At 42.2% G+C, this 22,988-nt stretch overlaps 1 protein-coding gene across 2 annotated transcripts in view; it reads left to right on the forward strand.

The window, feature by feature from the left end:
* Positions 1 to 22,988, forward strand: part of LOC133501527 (oxysterol-binding protein-related protein 10) — a 49,689-nt gene that overhangs the window by 11,276 nt on the left and 15,425 nt on the right. For both annotated transcript variants that reach the window (XM_061821437.1, XM_061821392.1), the window contains exons 2-5: positions 2,313 to 2,488; positions 7,568 to 7,647; positions 9,131 to 9,199; positions 16,969 to 17,166. In XM_061821437.1, the coding sequence (XP_061677421.1) occupies positions 2,313 to 2,488; positions 7,568 to 7,647; positions 9,131 to 9,199; positions 16,969 to 17,166 (523 nt within the window). The remainder of the gene's footprint in view (positions 1 to 2,312; positions 2,489 to 7,567; positions 7,648 to 9,130; positions 9,200 to 16,968; positions 17,167 to 22,988) is intronic.

A 22,988-nucleotide genomic window follows, 5' to 3' on the forward strand; every position in this document is an offset into this window, starting at 1 on the left:
TTTGCTTGATGTGGTTACACTTGATGGGTGCACATGAAAACTACAGAGAAGCAATACAAAGGTCAGGAAGTCTTACCCCATCCATCCATCCATCCATCCATCCATCCATCCATCCATCCATCGGTGAGGCACTTTAGTCACATGACTTGTCTCGAGTACTAATTTGAGCACTTGCGACTTGGTTGGCTAAAATTTAAAGACTTAAGGACTTGATTTTTTTTTAAACTGCAGGATTTGACAAGTCATCCTATTCACATTTAAAAATCTGAATTTTCAAAATAGCGTGCCTTTTATTATTGAAGGAAAAGTATTTTTCGTGATAATGCACAGCGCAAAGCAGGCAACCCGGCCACCAGTCAGGCGTAGTGATGAGGCTACCTCATTAAGTAAGTATCACGGAGGGAGGACAGCTCCAAAGATGATTTCATTTGGATTCAAAGATTATGTTCTGGATAAAATAGGGAAGAAGACCAATGGCAACACGCAAGGTTTGTAACTCAAAGATGAGACAAAACTCCATCCAACTTCATCTTGTCTCTTTGAAATCTAAAGACACAAGTAGTCTATGTACACGTTACAATTTAATTAACCAATAGCCGCTCAAACATGAACTAAACTTCATGTCAGTGATGCATTTAATCCACTATATGCAGAATGTCACGTGAAACCACCTGCAAAACAAGAGATTCTTCTGTATGTGGCACTTGGTGGAGAACTAGGTTTGGACACACCGTCTTTAGGGTTTTTATAAAGGGCACTGCAACCATAATGTGACATGACATTACACGTCAGTACTGTAATTGGATGTGGAGGGAGAACATTGATTATCACCTTCAGCCGAAAGAAGGCAATCCAGAGAAAACGGAGAGGGGAAGGACAACCAACGTTTTTTTTTTTTTTTTTCAGGCCGCTATACTGAACTTTAACTATAGGTCAGCAGAAAAACATCGCTGACAATCCGGCCTATGTTGGGTAGCAGAAGCTGGAAAAGCGTTAAATGGAACAGACGAGTTGTTTTTGTCACACTCATTCTTCTGTGGCTGTTGGAAATTAAATTCTTATCGCGAGGCATCAGTCTGTGCCTTCTGAATCTCCAAGCCCACTTTGAGGAAGCGGGAGATTCTGATTCCCGAGTGATGCCATCTGATTAAGTATCACAATGGGAAAATCTCTTCTTGTTTGCGCTTTGATATTGGTGATGTCCGCAAGACCACATCAATTACCCGTTTGAATGTGTGCATGTGCGTGAAGTTGCACTTCTGGGCCTAAATTTGTGAAATATAGGGGTTCTTCTTCTATTCGTCCTAGTCTGTATTTCCCTTAATTCTACCTGTATAAAAGGACTTAAACACGTTATATATATCTCTTCCCTCAGAATTGTATTCATACATATATGGCTTGGCCCTGGTCTTATGTGTGTGTGAGTTCAATGCCATACGGGTCCCTTTAATCATCCATCCATCCATCCATCCATTTTCTGAGCCGCCTATCCTCACAAGGATTACGGGAGTGCTAGAATGCTTCAAGATGAATCGGTTGGGAATTGTGTAAACCATAGAGCACTTCTAAGAAATCAAATCGAGGTAGTGGGTCAGTACTCTTGCTTAATGATGACTAAGATTTTAAGAGAGGGTTTCTATTTAGTCTGCACTCTTTTGGTTCACTGGCCAGACTTCCATGCAGGCGATGGGGGTTCAGATCCCCCTCAGTGACGGTGAGTACGATTGATTGCCTGTCTCTATACAGCACTCCAGGGTGTCATCTGTTTTTTGCCTGAAATCAGGAGGCATGGATTCCAGCTCCCCGGAAGCAGGATAAGACCTCTAGAAAATACATTTATAATATACTTACATGCATCAGAACAAAGACTGTTGACACACATTGGGACTGTCATCATTTTGGTATGCAATGCATTGTGTGTTTGAATTGAGCGCATAAAAATAGTTTGGCAATGGAGCAGTCGAAATCGTCCTATATTGGCAGACCTCAAAGCAGGTCTTCAAACTGCAAAACAAGTAGCCATCAAGATGGAATGCATAATTATACCATTTTGTTGCTGGTAATTAGTTGTATCTGATCTTTGAACTTTTGGATTGGGAGGACAGGTCAATTCAGATTTTTGTGGTCACCTCTCAGTCACATTTATAAATTTTAAATGATTTAATCTAAAGTAGTCAAGGATAGCTGGGGGTGTTAGAGAAAGAAAGAAAGAAAGAAAGAAAGGACAAAGCTACATTTTAACAAACTAACCTGACTTCTGTCTAGTTTTCTGTTGCCCTCCTCACTAGCTTATCCCACTCTTTTTTTGCCAGGTACTTTGTGTTAGATCCAGATTTAGGGCTGCTGCTGTACTATGTCAACGAGCCGGGAAGGAGCCAGAAGCCGCGAGGGTCCCTCCCTTTGATCGGTGCCACGGTGACTCCGAGTGATGAGGCGCCGCACATGTTCATTGTCAACTCTGTCAGTGGAGAGCTGTATAAACTCAGAGGTGTGACGCCGCGACTCGCCCGAGCTGATTTACTTATTACAACGTCAAGTAGGAAAGGGTGTGTTTAATTTAGGAAGGAGACGGGCTTTTTTTTTTTTATATCCTGTTACATTTTAAACACAATGGGTAATTACTTGAGCAACCGTCAATTTGATAAGAGCGTTCATATTAGCTATCTTGCTAGCTAGCTAGATTAATTTACATACAACTTTAAGAATAAGTTAACTTCTTGACTATCGATGGTGGCATGCAGTATAAATGGGCCAATCGAGTTTAAACAGGGAATCAACCAGAAATTCATCAATGTCGATTTAACTGGTTGCACTGTAAACATTTGACCAGACATGTTTGCTTTTAACACATTTGAAGAAGATGGGAATTTTAACAGCAGACATGCTTTTCTCCGTGCCTAGGGCCTTTTCTTTCACTGACCATTCTTTTGGGAGGCTGTTTCAGCACTAGTCACTGGAACTTGGATGCCCCGTTATGCTCTTGGGAGAATGATTTCGAAACAAGAAGAACTTGGCCTATATTCCCGGAATAACTCAGCGGACCATGTGTGTTGTGCTAAGAGTAGCACAAAAACTGAGGGCTTTTTATTTTCGAGGGCCTTAATGATAAAGCATTTGGGGGAATATACTGTGTAGACAAAAATATCCAGAAACAACTCTTCAATCAGTTATCAACATTTCCCTTGAATCATTATTTTTCAAGTCTTTCAGTTTCAACATGACGAGGTCCCACTGCACGAAGCAAAGTCTATAAAAGCATGCTAGGACAGGTTTTGTGTGGAAAAACAGAACAGTGACCTCAAGCCAATCCAGCACCTTTGGGATCAACCAGAATAGAGACGGCGAGCCATCGGGGACATCTCGACATCTTGTGGAAAGGCTTCCCTGAAAAGGACAAGCCATTATACTGACTTCCATTTTCACATACTGAATGTCCAGTGATCACGTGACCAAATACTTTGGTCTAATAGTTAATCCTGACACCCCCTGAGAGAGAAAATGAATATTTGCAACTTCTCAAACAAAGCACAGACAGCTTGTTGTCGAATTTCAGAGACAAAGCAACAGGAGTCCTAAAAAGAAGTATTTGGTCAAACAGTAGGATACTAAGTAGCTCATACGTGTATCTTCAACAATCAGGGATGAAGATTAGCTAGTGTTTTCAGATTTAGTATTGGTAACCATGGGAATGCCCTGAAATCCTAGGGGGGGTGGGGGGGGGGAGCGCAGAGTGAAACATTAAAGTTCAGCGAGGAGTCATTTTCCAGTTTTTATGGCTTGCGTAGCTTTTGATGTGGGCTGCTATGTGTATTATCTCACTGATGTTTCCTCTTTTTTCCAAATGCTGCCTCTCTTTGTCTTGAAACTTTCTTTTTTTTTTTTTTTTTTTTTTTTAAAACATGCATTTCTCACCGCTTTTCCATTGGTAAGAGAATACATGCGATGTGTTAGTAATCCTCCCTCCTTCCCTCAAGGGTTTCTCTCCTACAACAACTGACCACCTTTCTGCTCCATTTCATTGTGTCTGAATGTAAGAACCTGTAATTGTATTTATGAACGACCTCCAACAGCTCGTTTTTTTTTTTGCCTTCACAACAAAAGCATGAGTGACAATTTCAAAGCCATCAGACGCAGACAGTCTTGCTTCATCTTTGATGTCAGCCTGTGCAGGTGCTCAGGTGGTAAATTAATATATTTGTCACATCGCTACTGTCACTGAATCAGATGATAGGCTTGTTTCAAAAAGGGCTCATTTGGATGTCTGACAATCCTCAACGTGAAAAAAATAATTCTGTTCTCTTGACTATGAATAATGTTAGGAATATTCAGTGCGACTGAGCGTTACTGAAGAAGTGGAGAAGGCTCTTGGGAATCCTAGATCATTTGAATTAATGTTAGTTTGATCCAAAACCTGAAAGTAGCCATCTTAAACAGTATTTTGTACAGTAAAGGAAATAAGTATTTGAACACCCTGCTATATTGCAAGTTCTCCCACTTAGAAATCATGGAGGGGTCTGAAATTTTCATCGTAGGTGCGTGTCTACAGAGAGAGAGATAATCTAAAAAGAAAAATCCAGAAATCACAATGTAGGATTTTTTTAATGATTTATTTGTGTGATACAGCTGCAAACCAATGTTAATATTTGGTACAGTAGCCTTTGTTTGCAATTACAGAGGTCAAACGTTTCCTGTAGTTGTTCGCCAGGTTTGCAGACACTGTAGGAGGGATTTTGTCTCGCTCCTTCACACATATCTTCTCTAGATCAGACAGATTTCTGGCTGTCGCTGAGAAACATGGAGTTTCAGCAATATTTCCTATTGGGTTTAGGTCTGGAGACAGACACCAGAACCTTGATATGCTTCTTTTGGAGCCACTACTTATTTTTCCTGACTGTGTGCTTCCGGGTCATTGCCACGTTGAAAGACCCAGCCACGACCCATCTTCAATGCTCTGAGGGAAAGAGGTTGTTCCCCAAAATCTCACAATACATGGCTGCAGTCATCCTCTCCTTAAAACAGTGCAGTCGTCCTGTCCCATGTGCAGAAAAACACCCCCAAAGCATGATGCACCCCCATTTTTCACAGTAGGGATGGTGTTCTTGGGATGGAATTCATCATCGTCTTCCTCCAAACACAGTTAGTGGAATTATGACCAAAAAGTTCCATTTTGGTCTCATCTGACCAGAAAAATTTCTCCCGTGACTCCTCTGTATTATCAAAATGGTCATTCGCAAACTTAAGATGGGCCTTGATGTGTGCTGGTTTAAGAAGGGGAACTTTCCGTGCCATGCATGATTTCAAACCATGACGTCTTAGTGTATTACCAACAGTCACCTTGGAAATGGTGGTCCCAGCTCTTTTCAGGTCATTGACCGAGTCCTGTTGTATAGTCCTGGGCTGATTCCTCACCTTTCTGAGGATCATTGAGACTCCATGAGGTGATATCTTCCTTGGGGCTCCACTCTGATTGAGATTGACCGTCACGTTTAGCTTCTTCCATTTTCTAATGATTGCTCCAACAGTGGACCTTTTTTCACTAAGCTGCTTGCCAATTTCTCCGTAGCCCTTTCCAGCCGTGTGGAGTTTTACAATTTTGTCTCTGATGTCTATGGACAACTCTTTGGTCTTGGCCATGTTACAAGTTTGAGTCTTACTGATTGTATGGGGTGGATATTTGTCTTTATGCAGCTAACGACCTCACCCAGGTTCATCTGATTCAGGATAATACATGGAGTGGAGGTGGACTTTTAAACGCGGACTAACAGGTCTTTGAGGGTCATACCTGTAAGTCTAGCTGATAAGACAGGTGTTCAAATACTTATTTGCAGCTGCATCACACAAATAAATCGTTAAAAAAATCCTACATTGTGATTTCTGGATTTTTCTTTTTAGATTATGTCTCTCATAGTGGACACGCACCTACGATGTAAATTTCAGACACCTCTATAATTTCTAAGTGGGAGAACTTGCAATATAGCAGGCTGTTCAAATGCTCATTTTCTTCACTGTAAGTAAAATAACTTTGGAATCAGCATCTCATGGAAGACCTGTTTTGTTGTCTCATGTTTTAATATTAAAAGTCGTAATACTGTGCAAGGATGCCAGTTCAGTGCTAAAATGGCAATCAAACATTGTCTTAACATTCAATAAAGGTTTTATGATAGAGATAGTTTGATTAACAACATTGTAATAAAATGGGGTGTAATTTAGACAATAATTAACAGAGTAGAAATCCCAGCTCGGCTTGTGCGCGTCACTCAAATAAATTGATGAAAAAGATATTTATTTCTACCGTGAAACTAGCTCTTTTTATGACGAAGAGATTTCTTGGGGCGATGGGTGGAAAGAGATACAGTATTTGATTTCCAATTTTCAAACTCAAAATGACAAGTTCACGCTGAATTCTCAAGTGCAAACAAACTTACCACTTCAAACACGCAAGGAAAAGAAACAAAAAGGTTTAAATATTAAAACTTGAACAGGTAGATGAAGGGGTTTCTTAATTCCTCTTTGCTGCTCAAAATATTCTCTAATATGATGGAGTGTCTTTCACTTATAAATAAAGTAGAGATTAACACGTAATAAAGATCCAACATTATTTGAAAATCCAACCTGATAATTCTGCTACCTTATTTGTTAAGTGCATGTAATGGGAACAGTGACTACATCAGTACTGCGTGACCCACATTATGCTAAAAACTTCATGGTTAGATTGTTGGTGCTCAATGTCAGATACGTATGGGACTTCCACGCACCTGTAAAAAATTGTTTTTTTCTTTTTTGTGGGCACGCATCAAGGGAGTCTGGTGCAGCGGTTTGAATCTGATTGACACCTCTGTGGTAAAGTCTCGTTTGTTTTCGACAAGGTTGCGTTCAAGCAGGCTCTTCTCATGAGAGCTTGCGAAGATATTGAGCAAAAAATTCAATTCTGTAAAAGCTTACTGGATGATTAGGTCAACAATTTAAAAGGGAAGGGGACACATTTGAAAAGCAAAAGGACATCAAGATGGCCTTGAGGGTGATCCCCCCAAAAAGTTATTCCAGGAGTGCATGATAGTATGCCCCGTGGGGGTCAGAGTGTCACAATGAGGGGGAGGGGCACTAATTGTTTCAGCCCCACCCACTTGACAATTTTTCAATTCCACCCAAGGTTTTCAATTTTTAGGGCTATCACCTGTCCCTGGTTTGAAAGTTTTCAGTGTACAGAAAGTAGCTGTCCAACTTGTTTTTATAATCCCGAAAACAGCACGGTAGAAATCTGCGCCCAAATAAATGGTAAGTCGGTAATTTAATATTCTTATTTACCTAATTTGATCAAGGAATAGCTATATTTAGAAGACGTGCATTTTCTTATTCCAGTTCGTCATGAGCTTCGATCCTTAATCAAATTCAAATGTTCATCTGTGCAATTGGACAGTATAAAAGAAAACGAATGGGAGCCATCAGTGGACATGAAGACTTAACTACGTATCGACCCAACTGTGACCTCCTCTAAGAAATTATTGCACGCATCGGAAGTGACGCATGTAAATAAACTTTGAATTTTGTTTTTGCTGTATCTTTCCAGCCTCTGATGCCAAAGAGCAGCTGTATTGGGTGAGCCAGCTCCAAGCATGCGTCAGGCGACATTCTGACTGCAGTGCCAAGGTAAAAAAAAAAAAAAAGAAAAACAAAAAAATCCTGCTACAAGCAATTTCCAGTGCCAAATATTTCTTAGATTCATCTTCTTATTGCTTAGGAGAAAATAAAATCCTTGACATGACCTTGGTGTTCCCTCCACTCCTCATCTAGTCAACTCTGCTCAGGTTCATAATTTCAACAGGTTTCTGGTCACTGCATACTAACACATCTTTACATATAAAGTCCAAACACAACTGTATACAATGTATCTTTATTTCCATTGTCATCTAGATTTTTCACATGAGTGAAATATGTACGGTGGGTAAAATGGGAAGCACATAAGCCTCATCTTGCTGAGGACCCGGGTTCAAATCCAACCTCACTAGTGTGTAGTTTGTGTGTTCTCCCTGTTCCTGTGTGGGTTTTCTCCTATACTCCAGCTTCCTCCCTTCCTCCCTAATCTCAAAATATGGCTGGTAGGTTAATTGAAAACTCTAAATTGTCCATCGGTGTGAATAGGAATGTGAATGGTTGGTTGTTTCTACATGCCCTGCAATTGGCTGGCAACCAGTTCAGGGTGTACCCTGCCTCCTGCCCGAAGCTAGCCGGGATAGGCACCAGCAATCCTGCAACCCTTGTGAAATTTCAAGGTAGTCAAATGCCGGTCACTAGCTCCCACTTGGCACCCCACTGAACATTAACACTGCTCCGATAGATGTGAGGTAACCGGGCTGGCCACAAGGGAGTACTTTCACTTGCAATAATAACAATAATGCATCCTAATGAATTGAGCTGCATGACTCTCTAAACTCAGTCTTCCACTTAAAAGGGGACATAAACAAGTGGCGCCCTCCAATGTGCGCCAAACGCCATCAATTTTGTGTTTGGGTAATAGATTCAACCTTTGCCTGTTCACCAACACATCAAGTCTAGCTATTTTTTCATTTATCATTATTTCATATTTTGTAACAGTACTTGCAATGATGATCATGCTTTCTTGTACAATCGTCAAATATATTAATCTATTAGATACTATTGATGAAAATATAAACTACAATGCAATGTATATCGAATCCCTTTTTCTGTACACAACATGTTGAAATCAAGTGACCGTGCACACAGTAACTGTTAACTTGCCGGTTTTTGCTATTCATTTAATTGCCTCTGAAACCACAGTGGCTGGGATGTAAGAAATATTTTCACCACAGGCTAGAAACAAGACATTTACAATAATGACTACTGTTGCAGTAAGAACATGTCAGCTTCATATCTAAAAGTGATTGATGTGCTTCAACATAGACAACCCATATTTAGTGACTAAATCACACAACTGCCGTCTATTCCTGCCATTTTCAAGGCATATTTTGATCTCCAAATTGGAGAACATTTCATGGGATTTGAAACACTATGAAATTATATATAACAAAGTGATTGTGAAATCTCTGCATTCTGCATCCCTCAACTTCCTGCAAGCAAGTTCTTTGTGTGTGTGTGTGTGTGTGGTTATTAGGTAAGGAAGATGAAGGGCTCGGATGAACACCTGAGTGCTGAAGAAGCGGGGGGAGGACAAGATGTGCTGGTGAGTCACGTCTAATGTACACACACAGCCAGTCTGATTTAAGATGTGCACTGCTTCATTTCACCTCATAATGTCCCGTGTGTGTGTTGACTCGTACTCCTCCGTCACAGCATGTACTGCCGTGCGCTTATTAAGCATCATTATTCGGCTCATCTCCTCGCCAGAAAGCCGCTGGGTGTGATACAGGTGACGAGAAAATTAGTCAAAAAGATGGGACTGAAATAGTTGGGCAAACAAATCAAAGTGTACTTCACTCCTGCCGTCTGCACTGTGCAGCTTAAGTGAACTTTTTTTTTCTTCTTTTCTTTCCATGATTCTTGACTGCTGCTCTGATTACATGGATGGAGTCAGTGATATATGCTCTGCCACAAAAAAGTAGTTCTGTTGTTTATCATTAAGAAATACGGGGGGAGTTTTATGCATTTGCATTTATACAGTGAAGAAAATAAGTATTTGAACACACTGCGACATTACAAGTTCTCCCACTTAGAAATCATGGAGGGGTCTGAAATTTTCATTGTAGAAAGGTGAGGAATCTGCCCAGGACTACACGACAGACCTTGGTCAATGACCTGAAAAGAGCTGGGACCTTCTTCTTTTCCTTTCGGCTTGTCCCGTTAGGGGTCGCCACAGCGTGTCATCTTTTGCCATCTTAGCCTATCTCCTGCATCTTCCTCTCTAACCCCAACTGCCCTCATGTCTTCCCTCACCACATCCATAAACCTTCTCTTTGGTCTTCCTCTCGCTCTTTTGCCTGGGAGCTCCATCCTCAGCATCCTTCTACCAATATACTCACTCTCTCGCCTCTGAACATGTCCAAACCATCGAAGTCTGCTCTCTCGAATCTTGTCTCCAAAACATCCAGCTTTGGCTGTCCCTCGAATGAGCTCATTTCTAATCCTATCCAACCTGGTCACTCCGAGCGAGAACCTCAACATCTTCATTTCTGCCACCTCCAGTTCAGCTTCCTGTTGTTTCTTCAGTGCCACCGTCTCTAATCCGTACATCATGGCCGGCCTCACCACTGTTTTGTAAACTTTGCCCTTCATCCTAGCAGAGACTCTTCTGTCACATAACACACCAGACACCTTTCGCCAGCTGTTCCAACCTGCTTGGACCCGTTTCTTCACTTCCTGACCACACTCTCCATTGCTCTGTATTGTTGACCCCAAGTATTTGAAGTCGTCCACCCTCGCTATCTCTTCTCCCTGTAGCCTCACTCTTCCCCCTCTACTTTTCTCATTCACGCACATATATTCTGTTTTACTTCTGCTAATCTTCATTCCTCTCCTTTCCAGTGCATGTCTCCATCTTTCCAATTGTTCCTCTGCATGCTCCCTGCTTTCACTGCATATGACAATATCATCTGCGAACATCATGGTCCAAGGGGACTCCAGTCTAACCTCATCTGTCAGCCTATCCATTACCACTGCAAACAGGAAGGGGCTCAGAGCTGATCCCTGATGCAGTCCCACCTCCACCTTAAATTCCTCTGTCACACCTAAGGCACACCTCACCATTGTTCTGCTGCCATCATACATGTCCTGTACTATTTTAACATACTTCTCTGCCACACCAGACTTACGCATGCAGTACCACAGTTCCTCTCTTGGTACTCTGTCATAGGCTTTCTCTAGATCCACAAAGACACAATGTAGCTCCTTCTGACCTCTGTACTTTTCCACGAGCATCCTCAAGGCAAATAATGCATCTGTGGTACTCTTTCTAGGCATGAAACCATACTGTTGCTCGCAGATACTTACTTCTGTCCTGAGTCTAGCCTCCACTACTCTTCCCATAACTTCATTGTGTGGCTCATCAACTTTATTCCTCTATAGTTCCCACAGCTCTGAACATCCCCTTTGTTCTTAAAAATGGGAACTCGAACACTTTTCCTCCATTCTTCAGGAATCTTTTCGCCCGCTAGTATTCTGTTGAATAAGTTGGTCAAAAACTCCACAGCCATCTCTCCAAATTGCTTCCATACCTCTACCGGTATGTCATCAGGACCAACTGCCTTCCCATTTTTCATCCTTTGTAATGCCTTTCTGACTTCCCCCTTAGTAATCATTTCCACTTCCTGGTCCTTCACTCTTGCCTCTTCAACTCTTCCTTCTCTGTCATTTTCTTCATTCATCAACTTCTCAAAGTATTCTTTCCATCTATTTAGCACACTACCGGCACCAGTCAACACATTTCCATCTCTATCCTTAATCACCCTAACCTTCTGCACATCCTTCCATCTCTATCCCTCTGTCTGGCCAACCTGTAGAGATCCTTTTCTCCTTCTTTCGTGTCCAACCTGGTGTACATGTCTTCATATGCCTCTTGTTTAGCCTTTGCCACCTCTACCTTTGCCCTACGTCGCATCTCGATGTACTCCTTTCGCCTCTCCTCAGTCCTCTCAGTATCCCACTTCTTCTTTGCTAATCTCTTTCCTTGTATGACTCCCTGTATTTTGGGGTTCCACCACCAAGTCTCCTTCTCCCCTTTCCTACCAGATGACACACCAAGTACTCTCCTGCCTGTTTCTCTGATCACCTTGGCTGTCGTCGTCCAGTCTTCCGGGAGCTTCGGTTGTCCATCGAGAGCCTGTCTCACCTCTTTCCGGAAGGCCGCACAACATTCTTCCTTTCTCAGCTTCCACCACATGGTTCTCTGCTCTACCTTTGTCTTCTTAATCTTCCTACCCACCACCAGAATCATCCTACATACTACCATCCTATGCTGTCGAGCTACACTCTCCCCTACCACTACTTTACAGTCAGTAACCTCCTTCAGATTACATCGTCTGCACAAAATATAATCTACCTGCGTGGTTCTACCTCCGCTCTTGTAGGTCACTATATGCTCCTCCCTCTTCTGGAAATAAGTGTTCACTACAGCCATCTCCATCCTTTTTGCAAAGTCCACCACCATCTGCCCTTCAAAGTTCCTTTCCTGGATGCCGTACTTACCCATCACTTCTTCATCGCCCCTGTTTCCTTTACCAATATGTCCATTACAATCTGCACCAATCACAACTCTCTCGCTGTCTGGGATGCTCAGAACTACTTCATCTAGTTCCTTCCAGAATTTCTCTTTCAACTCTAGGTCACATCCTACCTGTGGTGCATAGCCGCTAACCACATTGTACATAACACCCTCAATTTCAAATTTTAGTCTCATCACTCGATCTGATACTCTTTTCACCTCCAAGACATTCTTAGCCAGCTCTTCCTTTAAAATAACCCCTACTCCATTTCTCTTCCCATCTACTCCGTGGTAGAATAATTTAAACCCTGCTCCCAAACTTCTAGCCTTACTACCTTTCCACCTGCTCTCTTGGATGCACAGAATATCAACCTTTCTCCTAATCATCATGTCAACCAACTCCTGAGCTTTTCCTGTCATAGTCCCAACATTCAAAGTCCCTACACTCAGTTGTAGGCTCTGTGCATTCCTCTTTTTCTTCTGACGCTGGATCCGGTTTCCTCCTCTTCTTTGTCTTCGACCCACAGTAGCTGAATTTCCACCGACGCCCTGCAGGTTAGCAGTGCCGGGGGCGGGCGTTGTTAACCCGGGCCACGACCGATCTGGTATGGGATTCTTTAGACCTGAAAAGAGCTGGGACCACAGTTTCCAAAGTGAATGTTGGTAAGACATCATGGTTTGAAATCATGCATGGCATGGAAGGTTCCCCTGCTTAAACCAGCACATGTAAAGGCCCGTCTTAAGTTTGCCAATGACCATTTGGATAACACAGCGGAGTCACGGGAGAAGGTTTTGTGGTCAGATGAGACCAAAATTGAACTTTTTGGTCATAATTCCACTAACTGTGTTTGGAAGAAGACAAATGATGAGTTCCATCCCAAGAACACCATCCCTACTGTGAAGCATGGGGGTGCATCATGCTTTGGGGGTGTTTTTCTGCACATGGGACAGGATGACTGCACTGTATTAAGGAGAGGATGACCACGGCCATGTATTGTGAGATTTTGGGGAACAACCTCTTTCCCTCAGTCAGAGCATTGAAGATGGGTCGTGGTTCGGTCTTTCAACATGACAATGACCCGAACCACACAGCCTGAAAAACCAAGGAGTGGCTCCGCAAGAAGCATGTCAAGGTTCTGGCGTGGCCTAGCCAGTCTCCAGACCTAAACTCAACAGAAAATCTTTGGAGGGAGCTAAAACTGCATGTTTCTTAGCGACATCCCAGAAACCTGTCTGATCTAGAGAAGATCTGTGTGGAGGAGCGGGTCACAATCGCTCTAGCAGTGTGTGCAAACCTGGTGAAAAACTACAGGAAACGTTTGACCTCTGTAATTGCAAATAAAGTCTCCTGTTCCGAATATTAACATTGGTTTTCTCAGGTGTTCAAATACTTATTTGCAGCTGTATCACACAAATAAATCATTGAAAAAAAAGATCATACATTGTAATTTCTGGATTTTTCTTTTTAGATTATCTTTCTCACTGTGGACATGCGGCTACGTTGAAAATTTCAGATCCCTCCATGATTTCTAAGAAGGAAAACTTGCAATATAGCAGGGTGTTAAAATACTCATTTTCTTCACTGTAAGTGAGGAAATTGTCGTTGCATATTTATATATTGAACTGAGCATCCTGGAAAGAGTTGTGTCTACCTATTTTGATCTTTTTGATATGATTCCCTGGGAACTTGTCGAATTATAAAATTAGAAGGACTCTTGTTGCTTACTTCCTTTGTACATTCACTATGTTGTGAGTTTATTTTTGCGTTGTGTTTGCAATGTTGTGTGTACAGTATCAGAATCAGTAAGGTGGCAAATATTCCGGTCGTTGAATTTGAGGCAAGGAATGCTGAATGTATTTAATCCTATTTAAATGGGAATGCGTTTTCAGTGTTCCAAACATTTCCATTTTCCACAGTGCACCTATTATTGCCTGGAATGTTTTCTTTGTGTTATTTATTGCAATATCTCCCCGAGCCCTTGCCTAAATTCTTAAATATACTCAGTCACTTCCCGTTTGATAGGAATGGATGAGCAGTCTGGTTTTTGGACTTTAGTGCTCAATAAAATCTTGTCTCCTCAGAACATTTGGCGCTGTTCTTTGTGTCAATTCCCAACAAGAGTTTTGCGACTGGTTGCACATGAAGAATCAGATTGGTGTAGAAACAAAGCGGACTGTTTTCATGATGATTAGTGGGTTGTTATCATTTGTGCTCACCTCCTTACAGGAAGTGTAGCTTGAGTCAGACTGTGGACTTAGTGCTGTTGACTCTTTTGCTGGTTGGAGGTAAACACATGCAGTTTTTGCCATCTTGGAGCCACCTTTGTTGAAATTCCTTTTTGTGCCATAATGTGGAAAATCAATGCAATGTCATTCTTAAACTATGACTAGCCATATTTATATTATAGAGTGTGTTAGCAGTTTGTTTCACATTAAAGCGTTTGTGTACACTGCAAAGGTTCATATGTAGCCAGTGTGCACACCGAGTATCTAATGAGGGTGTAATGAATGTATCCTGCGGTGTAAAATGTAACAGGTCAGAAGTTGACCGTTGTACCTTACACCCACGCTGCCTCACGCAGGGCCAAGTCCGCCCGAGCTCAGCGACAGCAAAGAACTCGGAACATAGAAAGTGACAGCACTGGAATTGTTTTGCCCTGAGTCAAATCTGCTGTAACACAGTAACAGAGAACGTCTGGCACAAAGATATTTATCCTCCTATTTTCAGGGCTGTCAGGACAGATGATTAGTTTGTTCATTTTGTTCAGATGTCAAGATTGTGAACAATTCTCTACTCCTCACTCCTCGCGAGCAAAGTACTGTCTCACTTCTACAGAGTGCATGTTGCAGCTCCTTTCACAAATGTTCATCCATCAGTTATCTGAGCTGTTCATCCTCATGAGGGTCGCGGGAGTGCAGAGGCCTATCCCAGGAGCCGGGGCACACCCTGAACTGGTTGCCAGCCAATTGCTGGGCACATAGGGACAACCAGCCGCACACCTAGGGGCAATTTAGAGTCTCCAATGAATGCATGTTTTTGGTATATGGGAGGAGACCGGAGTGCCCGGAGTAAAACCTACGCAGGCATGGGATTTGAACCCGGGTCCTCAGAACTGTGAGGCCAACGCGCTACATCTCCTCCACCGTGGTGTCCACAGATGTTCAATGAGATTTAAATTAGGGCTTGTAACAAGGCCAGTTGAGAACCTGGGCTGGCTTAGTTGGGCTATGATAGTTTTTTTGGTGGCAGGTGGCTCATGTGTTGGGGCCTTTTGGTGGGTGGACTGACCCTCGCTGTGCTCTCTGGGAGTGGCAGGGGCTGTGGTGCTCGCTGGGCAGGTGGGTGGTGGTGGTGGCTGGCGTGAGGGGTGGGTGGGCGTGAGGGGTGGTGGGCTAGTGCCCATGGCCCTCCCTCTGAGACTGGACGGGGTGCTTCAGTTGGGCTGGGGACATCTCAGGGTCCCGCCCGCCACGATTGATACTCCATGAACCATCGTACACACAAAATCTGCTCCGACAAAAAAACAATTTTGTCTTTGTGTATATTGACAGTCAAGAAAGGTTGTTCTTTTTTGGGGGAAATAATCAAAATTTGCTATATTGAGTTGATGATGATGTCACACTTCTCATGAATTTTTTTTTTTTTTTTTTAAATAGCATCTAAAAATACATGCCCATGAAGTACTAAAGTTGCAAGGATGTTAGAGGTTTTTATGTGCTCATGAAAGATGACAAGAGCGTGACATGTAGTTCCCAGTGAAGTTAATAGTTATCCTACCTTATTCTACTTCTTCCTCTACTGCTGCTTTTTTTTTTTGCTTTGTATTTCGTGCCAGTCTGGATGCCCGGTGGTGCCATGCTGCCTTTCACAGGTCAGTCTTTTCTGTGTGCTGCATTAGTCGTCTGGAATACACAAACACACGTCGATCGTTTCCTTGGCATGTGTGTGTTCTCTCAGAATATAAAAGACTCAAAAACCAGTATGCGCGTAGCTGGATTTACCTGCTTCTCAGTCCTATTTCTTTGAGTTGTTTCCCCTACGCCTCCTCCAGACATATTTTTGGATCAAATACTTTCTTTCCGTTTCCAGTTTAATGAAATGCTTGGGGTTCTGTTCCAGTTACGGAGGACAAAAACCTCAATTCTTAAGAATGTTCTTTTTCTTGCTCAGAGCCTGTGGCTTGACTTTGCACAATGCAACCATGTTCTCTCCTTCAGATGATTAAATCCTGCCCCTAAAGATCACGAAGCACTTATGTGTTATAAATCTCCAGTTTCAGAAATTGGATACAACCGATAGCAACGGAGAAACAACGTCCATCTGTAGAATTCTTGCATTATGTACAACGTATACATGTAAAATAGGATGCCTCAAAACAAGCTATATCATTGAAGTAAACATCCAGAATCACCTTTTTGATTTCTCGGTTACTGCATAGCAAGCAGCATGACCTCAGCTGTTTTTTTGCCTAGGAGCGAGCACCGCTTTGTTGTGCAAGTTTGATCTATTTCGTTCTCACCGGTGGTGTAACCAGACCTGCGTTATCATGCGGCTCATCATCTCTGCCGCCCCGTTTCCTGATACACTACTGGAAAGCAAAGACTGATTTGCGTGGATAATAACCGCTTGAACTTTACGGTGTTTTCACACAGAGGTTGTCGCGCTGGTGAGGAAAGACATGGAAGACATTACACATCCTTGTCTATAAATTGAAATAAATATTTAATCTTATTTTAATGTCTGATGCTGGTAAATGAGTTTTTCTCGGCCAGTCCACCAATGTTTCCTTCCTTAGGGTCCCACATCCTCTGGTCGCACCCGAAGCCTGTCCCTCCTCCCGCACCTTACACCATCTTCATCGCCAGCTTCTCAGAGGCAACTGGCCCCCACGTCTTCGCCTGGCAACATCGTCACTATAACCCACCACAAGTCTCCGGCTGCAGCGCGGCGGGCCAAGAATCAGTACCCGGGCCGGCTGCTGGAGGTCAAAGAGGTGCGTGGCGAAATAAGTAGCTTGTTGAAATCCATAATGCTAAATGATGAATCATCTATGTTACATCTTTGTCTAGCTATTGTGGTAAAACAAAGTCCTGGGGGAGAATCAAAGCTCTCAAAGGCCTGCCTCATCCTTGCACGTGTTTAAATTTACTTAATGTGGAATCTGAGCCTATCAAGAGCAGTTTCCTCCCAATGTTCAAAAACATTTGAGACTGTAAATTGCACTTAGGTATGAATATGAGTGTGGTTTATTGTGCCGTCCCAGAACTTACTTAGCTCCCTGGGCCACACTCAAGCTGGAACAAAAAAGGGCCTTCCCCAAACTATGAGCACAAAGTTGGGAGCTTTACAAAATGTTTTTGTAAGAGAACAGACAATACCCGATATGGCCTGCAGCAACGAAACATTTCAAAGTTTCTGAGCTCGAGTGTATTTCATTCAAAGCGCTCCCTTTCAAGCCTCTGGCCAATCGTAAAGCCGGGCAATTCCTCAACTGGATGTGCCGCACTGTTCGTCTACATCATCTCGCAAAGAATATCTCTTCAGAGTGATTCATGTCGTTGACAGAAGGTGAATGGAGAATCCTCTCACCTCTGAGAAGCAGACTGCTCCCCCTCTCCAAGCATCCCTGCTGCAATCTGAGTGAATGCTGAGCAGATGGTGTGTTCATTAAGTAAAACAAACACTCCACTGGTGCTTGTGTTTCAACGTCAGACTGAAAAAAAAAACTCTCTGATTTCTGATTCATTCCCTCTTCGGCTTCACGTTCATCTAACCTGATTCCTACAGTGGCTGCCATCATTTAGCACTTCCACTGCTCAATTTGTCATCGTCGCTTCATACCAAACACATCAATCACAAAACAGTGTAGACAGCAGGGGGATGTTGAAGTTTAACATGGAGAATGTAGTGTGTACTAATTTATATTCTAGTATACAATAGAGATACTGCACAAAGAAGCTGCTTGCATGCACACATGGATGGGATTTGTGGGCAAGACGTTGTTGTGTGGCTCATGTATTCGCCGGTCATTTAAATAATTTCACTCTTGGCTCCTTCACACGTCTGTGAATCTCCGCACGATATGTCTTGTCAGCGTGACCTTCAGTTAGCATCACTTAACCTTCCAGGCAGTTAGCCAATGCACGCACACTTGGCCTTATTGTGATGATTGAGCATATTCAAATGTGCACACGCGTTTGTGCTCTCAACTAAAAAAACACTACTGCAATTCGTGACCCGCTGCCTAATTACTCACTCAGCAATTGGCTGAGAACAGTAGTTTGGTATATTGATGGCTATTGCCACATCTGTCACCTTTGATCTGTTCCACCATCCATCCGCACATGCATTTGTCCATCCACTGACTGGATGGCGGCGGGCGTCAGAGCACATGTCACAGCCGACTGATGTGAGCTCATCAAACGGTGGCCATGTTGGAGCTGGATCACCGGGGTTAGGCTATTTCTGGAACCGTCGCTGAACCCATTGGCTCCACGGAGCAGGTCTATTGCTGCTGTCTTTGGAAATGGGGCCAGTCTGCTCTTTTTTTCCATTTTCTAGACATGTGTCAAAATACATATGGATTACTGAATGTATGAGATGCACAAGCATAACAAAATCCAACAAAGATAAGGGACTGTATCAATAGCAGACGTCCATTAACAGGAACCTTGAAGCTTTGTTTAATTATTTACAGTTTTTACAAGCATTTCTAGGTCGATTCTGATCGAGCGTAACAAGGCTCTCCAATGATAATAAAATGTTAAGATTCGATTTTCACAGCATGTAAATAAACATCTCTGTCATAAACCAGACTTTATTCTAGTAATCGGGTTACACCCCGAACCGGTCGGCAGTCAATCGTGGGGCACGTGTAAACAAACAACTGTTGGTACTCACTTTCACAACCTATGGGCAATTTCGAGTTTTCACCAGTCCGTTAAAAATAGTATATTGAGGAAAAATCAATTGGTAGTTCTCCCTGTGGGTGATCAAGGAATGTTGTTAAAATGTGCAAACTGTTAAATAATTACTAGCCAAAAGCAAAAGATTTTAAAAGGAACAGTGAAGGATCTCTATCGAAAACACCTGCATCCATTCCAAGTAAACACATAGTTGAGTAATTAGTGTGTGTGTGTCCCGTTCACGCTAGAAGTTGCATATAAGCTCATCATGCAGCTTTTTCAGGCTTCCAAAAAAGCTTGTGTACCACTGGAGATGTACTCGTCGAGTGCGTGCAGAAGACGAGGTGTGGGTTGTGAATATATACAATATTAATGAAGCCGAGATTAGCAGCCTGCATACATTACAGCTGAGAAAAGATCATTATCTACAATAAAGAGGCAACTTTGTCTTCCTTCCTTTTGTGAAGCATTTGGTTCCTAAACAGGTGATTCAGACGGGGAGAATTCTCATACTCTGACATGTTTTCTCATCGGGGAGTCTTGTTTGAAAAGTTTTTGCAGCTATCTTTAGCACACTTCTTTTGGAGCATACAAGGTGACATTACACATTCGCTATACATTCTATACTGCATAATTCGTAGGAAACGCCGATTCTTCCAGTGATGATTTAACCACAGAAGTACAATTTGAAATGACAGTATTTATGAGCACAGATGAATGTTTGCAAATCTTATTCATTTAAGTATTTTAGTAAATGAAAAAAATTGAAACTGGTAAAACTAAACTCAACTTTCAATATTTCTTTACATCCATCCATCCATTTTCTTCACCGCTTATCCTCACGAGGGTCGCGAGGAGTGCTGGAGCCTATCCCAGCTGTCAACGGACAGGAGGCGGGGTACAACCTGAACTGGTTGCCAGCCAATCGCAGGGCACATTGAGACAAAAGGTTGCACTCAGAATCACACCTTGTGGTAATTTAGTTTCCAATTAATGTTGCATTTTTTTGGAATGTGGGAGGAAACCGGAGTGCCCGGAGGAAACCCATGCAGGGACAGGGAGAACATGCAGACTCCACACAGACAGAGCCGGGATGGGACCAGGGTCCTCAGAACTGTGAGGCCAACGCTTTACCAGCCGATCCACCATATATATATATGCAGAGGTCCCCAAAACTGAAAATTAAAATTAATGATCAGCCAAGCCATCCTTTTTTAATGAAGTAGAACAATCTCAATCTGAATGATTCATTGATTTGAATGAATAATCAAGAAGTCATCACACACGATTGAATACATATTTACGATCAATGATCAAGTGGTTTCTCGCTTCAACGTAGATAAATACTGGAAGCACGAGGTTTGTTGAGAATTGTCACTCGTAGAGAGTCGAAAAAGAATAACTACAGATATGCCATATTTGATGTCGTCATCCTGGCTCATCACATGAACTCATTAAACATTTCTTTCTTTGTTTGTTTAAGTAGAAATATGCAATACTAGCATCATTCCAGTTTGTATGGTTTCACTTATTGGTTAGAGCAACATTTACTGGAGATGCAGCACCTTTGCTCGGTGCATTGTCAAACCAAAGAGATTCCGCCATATGCCGATTCTAAATTGAGACCTTTCTGTGCTGTGAAATGAATATTGTTGAGGTGGTGGGTGGGTGGTAGGGGTACATTTTTGAGGAATGAATCATGTCATTGCTTCGGTGCTTTGATCAAAAGTGTGAATGGAGGTAATGCAGCTCCGGTGAGGGGTCCCTTTCGTGTACTTGAGGAAGCAAACGGATATACAATTCAGCGTAGCGCTCGACATGTTGCACTTTCCTCGGCTTAACTTAGTATTTTGAGCTCTTTTTAGTCCTGTGTGCATAGCAAACAAAATATACATCACTTTTTTTTTTAATAAAAGTATTTGTCTGGTTTTAATGGAGTACATAGTTCATTGTGTATGTCATGCACTCACTTCCCATAACGAATGCACTATAAACTAACGCCCCTGATTTTTTTTATCCTGAAGCAATATGTTGTCTTGTTGTTCTTTCATCGAGGCAGGGTGAACCTTCACTTTTGCTGTCTAGTATAACCTGGTATTAATTCAAAAAGCTTTACCAGCTGATCCACTGTGCCGACCATTTCTCTACATTGTAAAGAAGTTTGTTAAAGTCAAGGCCTGTGGGCCACATCTGGCCCTTGAGAAGGTTTTCTAAGGCCCCTGGGATGATATTGATTTATTATTAGAAGCGGCCCGAGGCAAGCCGGCAGCCTGTAGATCTTTTATACGCATCAAGACTACGTTTCCCACAATGCAACGGTGACATGCTGGGCAGTAAGCCCCTTCATTTCAATAATGATTAGCACAGCAGTCGTTAGCATAACAGTAATGTTAACTTTCAGATACCCATCAAAAATGGCAAAACGGAAGGTGGACACTAAGAACCGGGGTACATCTGTTTTTCAATACATCAGTGATTTTTTCTTTCCCCCTCCTGACCGTTGCTAAGAATTAATGGGAGAATGAATAATTCAAAACATGCATTGCAGATGTGATTGCAGCATCGGAGGGACTTTCTTGATGGAGTTTTCATGATGATCCAGTAATTTATATCTCATGCTTGAGAAGGAGACTGGTCTCAGGTGTACTGTACACCACCTGCTTCCTAAAGTAAGCTGGCATATGCTGCAGCATCCCGATGAAGCCAAACAGGAGTAGTGTTATGTGATGAATGGATACATAATGTAAAAGTACAGTACATTGTCTTTAAAGGTCAAGTGTCATGAAATGGATGATTTTTAGTATGTTATTAATGAAAAAATGGCAGCTGGTATGGACCCATCTGTTTTTTCACCACAAAACATGATTTTGACAAATATGGCTTTTTATCACTCCCGCCATGAAAATCCTCTCGAGGGATTTGTTTTCGACAAGAAGAAGGAAGTGACGCTGGAGGCATTAGCGCGCTCAAGCGGAGTCATTTGTTTCTATTACTTTTACCTGTGGGAAGATAGCTCGTTGTTCCTTCGTGTTAGCCAAAATGCCGGCTCGTTGGATTGTTGGATATTGCTCGAACACTCGGGAGGATGGATTCATTCTTCACACTATTCCAAAAGACCCGGTTCGTCATGAAAAATGGATTGTGCAGGTGCAAAGGACGAGAGTTTTGTGGGTTCCAAATGACAGGTAGGTGTGTATACAGCTACTAAAAAAATAATAGTTTGGGGGGACCAAGTAATCCATCTCAGAAAGTAACAAAAGATCTTTCATTACAATATCTATTTTAGAATGTTTATAGGGATGATACTTGACCTTTAAGAAGTAGTTGAACCGATCGTATTAATAGATTCCTCTTTACTGCGTTTAACAAAGCCCCTTGTCAGCGGGATGTTTTCAAAAATTTGAAAATTGTTGAGCTTGGGTATTTTTGACAGCTTGCTGATATTTATCCAAGTTGGCCTTCAGAATTTGAATTAAGATCTGCAATTCATCCTGCAGGGCCTCCATTCTGCCAGCACCCCTTATTTGATTCTATAGTACTTTATGACTCGATAGTATGCCAAAGCATTCCATTTTGAAATTTGGGCCACTGCACACAAGATGGATCTGTCCCCTGCGTTTGACACGGGTTCCTTACAGGAATGTACTTCAATCAAACAAGCCTACTCAAATGTATTGATCCTCACTATTTTCACCCATTACTTTAAAAAAATAATCCAAACTTTCAATATTGCCGACAATTACACCACTGAAGATTATCCTTCGCTGTCGATGTCACCGGGCTCAGGCATTTTCTGACCTGAATCTGGGAGGGATAATAGTGAAAATCATAAAATGTCAACATAAAAGCCTAAAATTCCATCTATTTTTTTTTTCTTTTTTTGGACAGATTTTTTTTACGTCCCAAAATA

This window comes from Syngnathoides biaculeatus, chromosome 1 (assembly GCF_019802595.1).
Source record: "Syngnathoides biaculeatus isolate LvHL_M chromosome 1, ASM1980259v1, whole genome shotgun sequence".
Taxonomy (NCBI): Eukaryota; Metazoa; Chordata; class Actinopteri; order Syngnathiformes; family Syngnathidae; genus Syngnathoides; species Syngnathoides biaculeatus.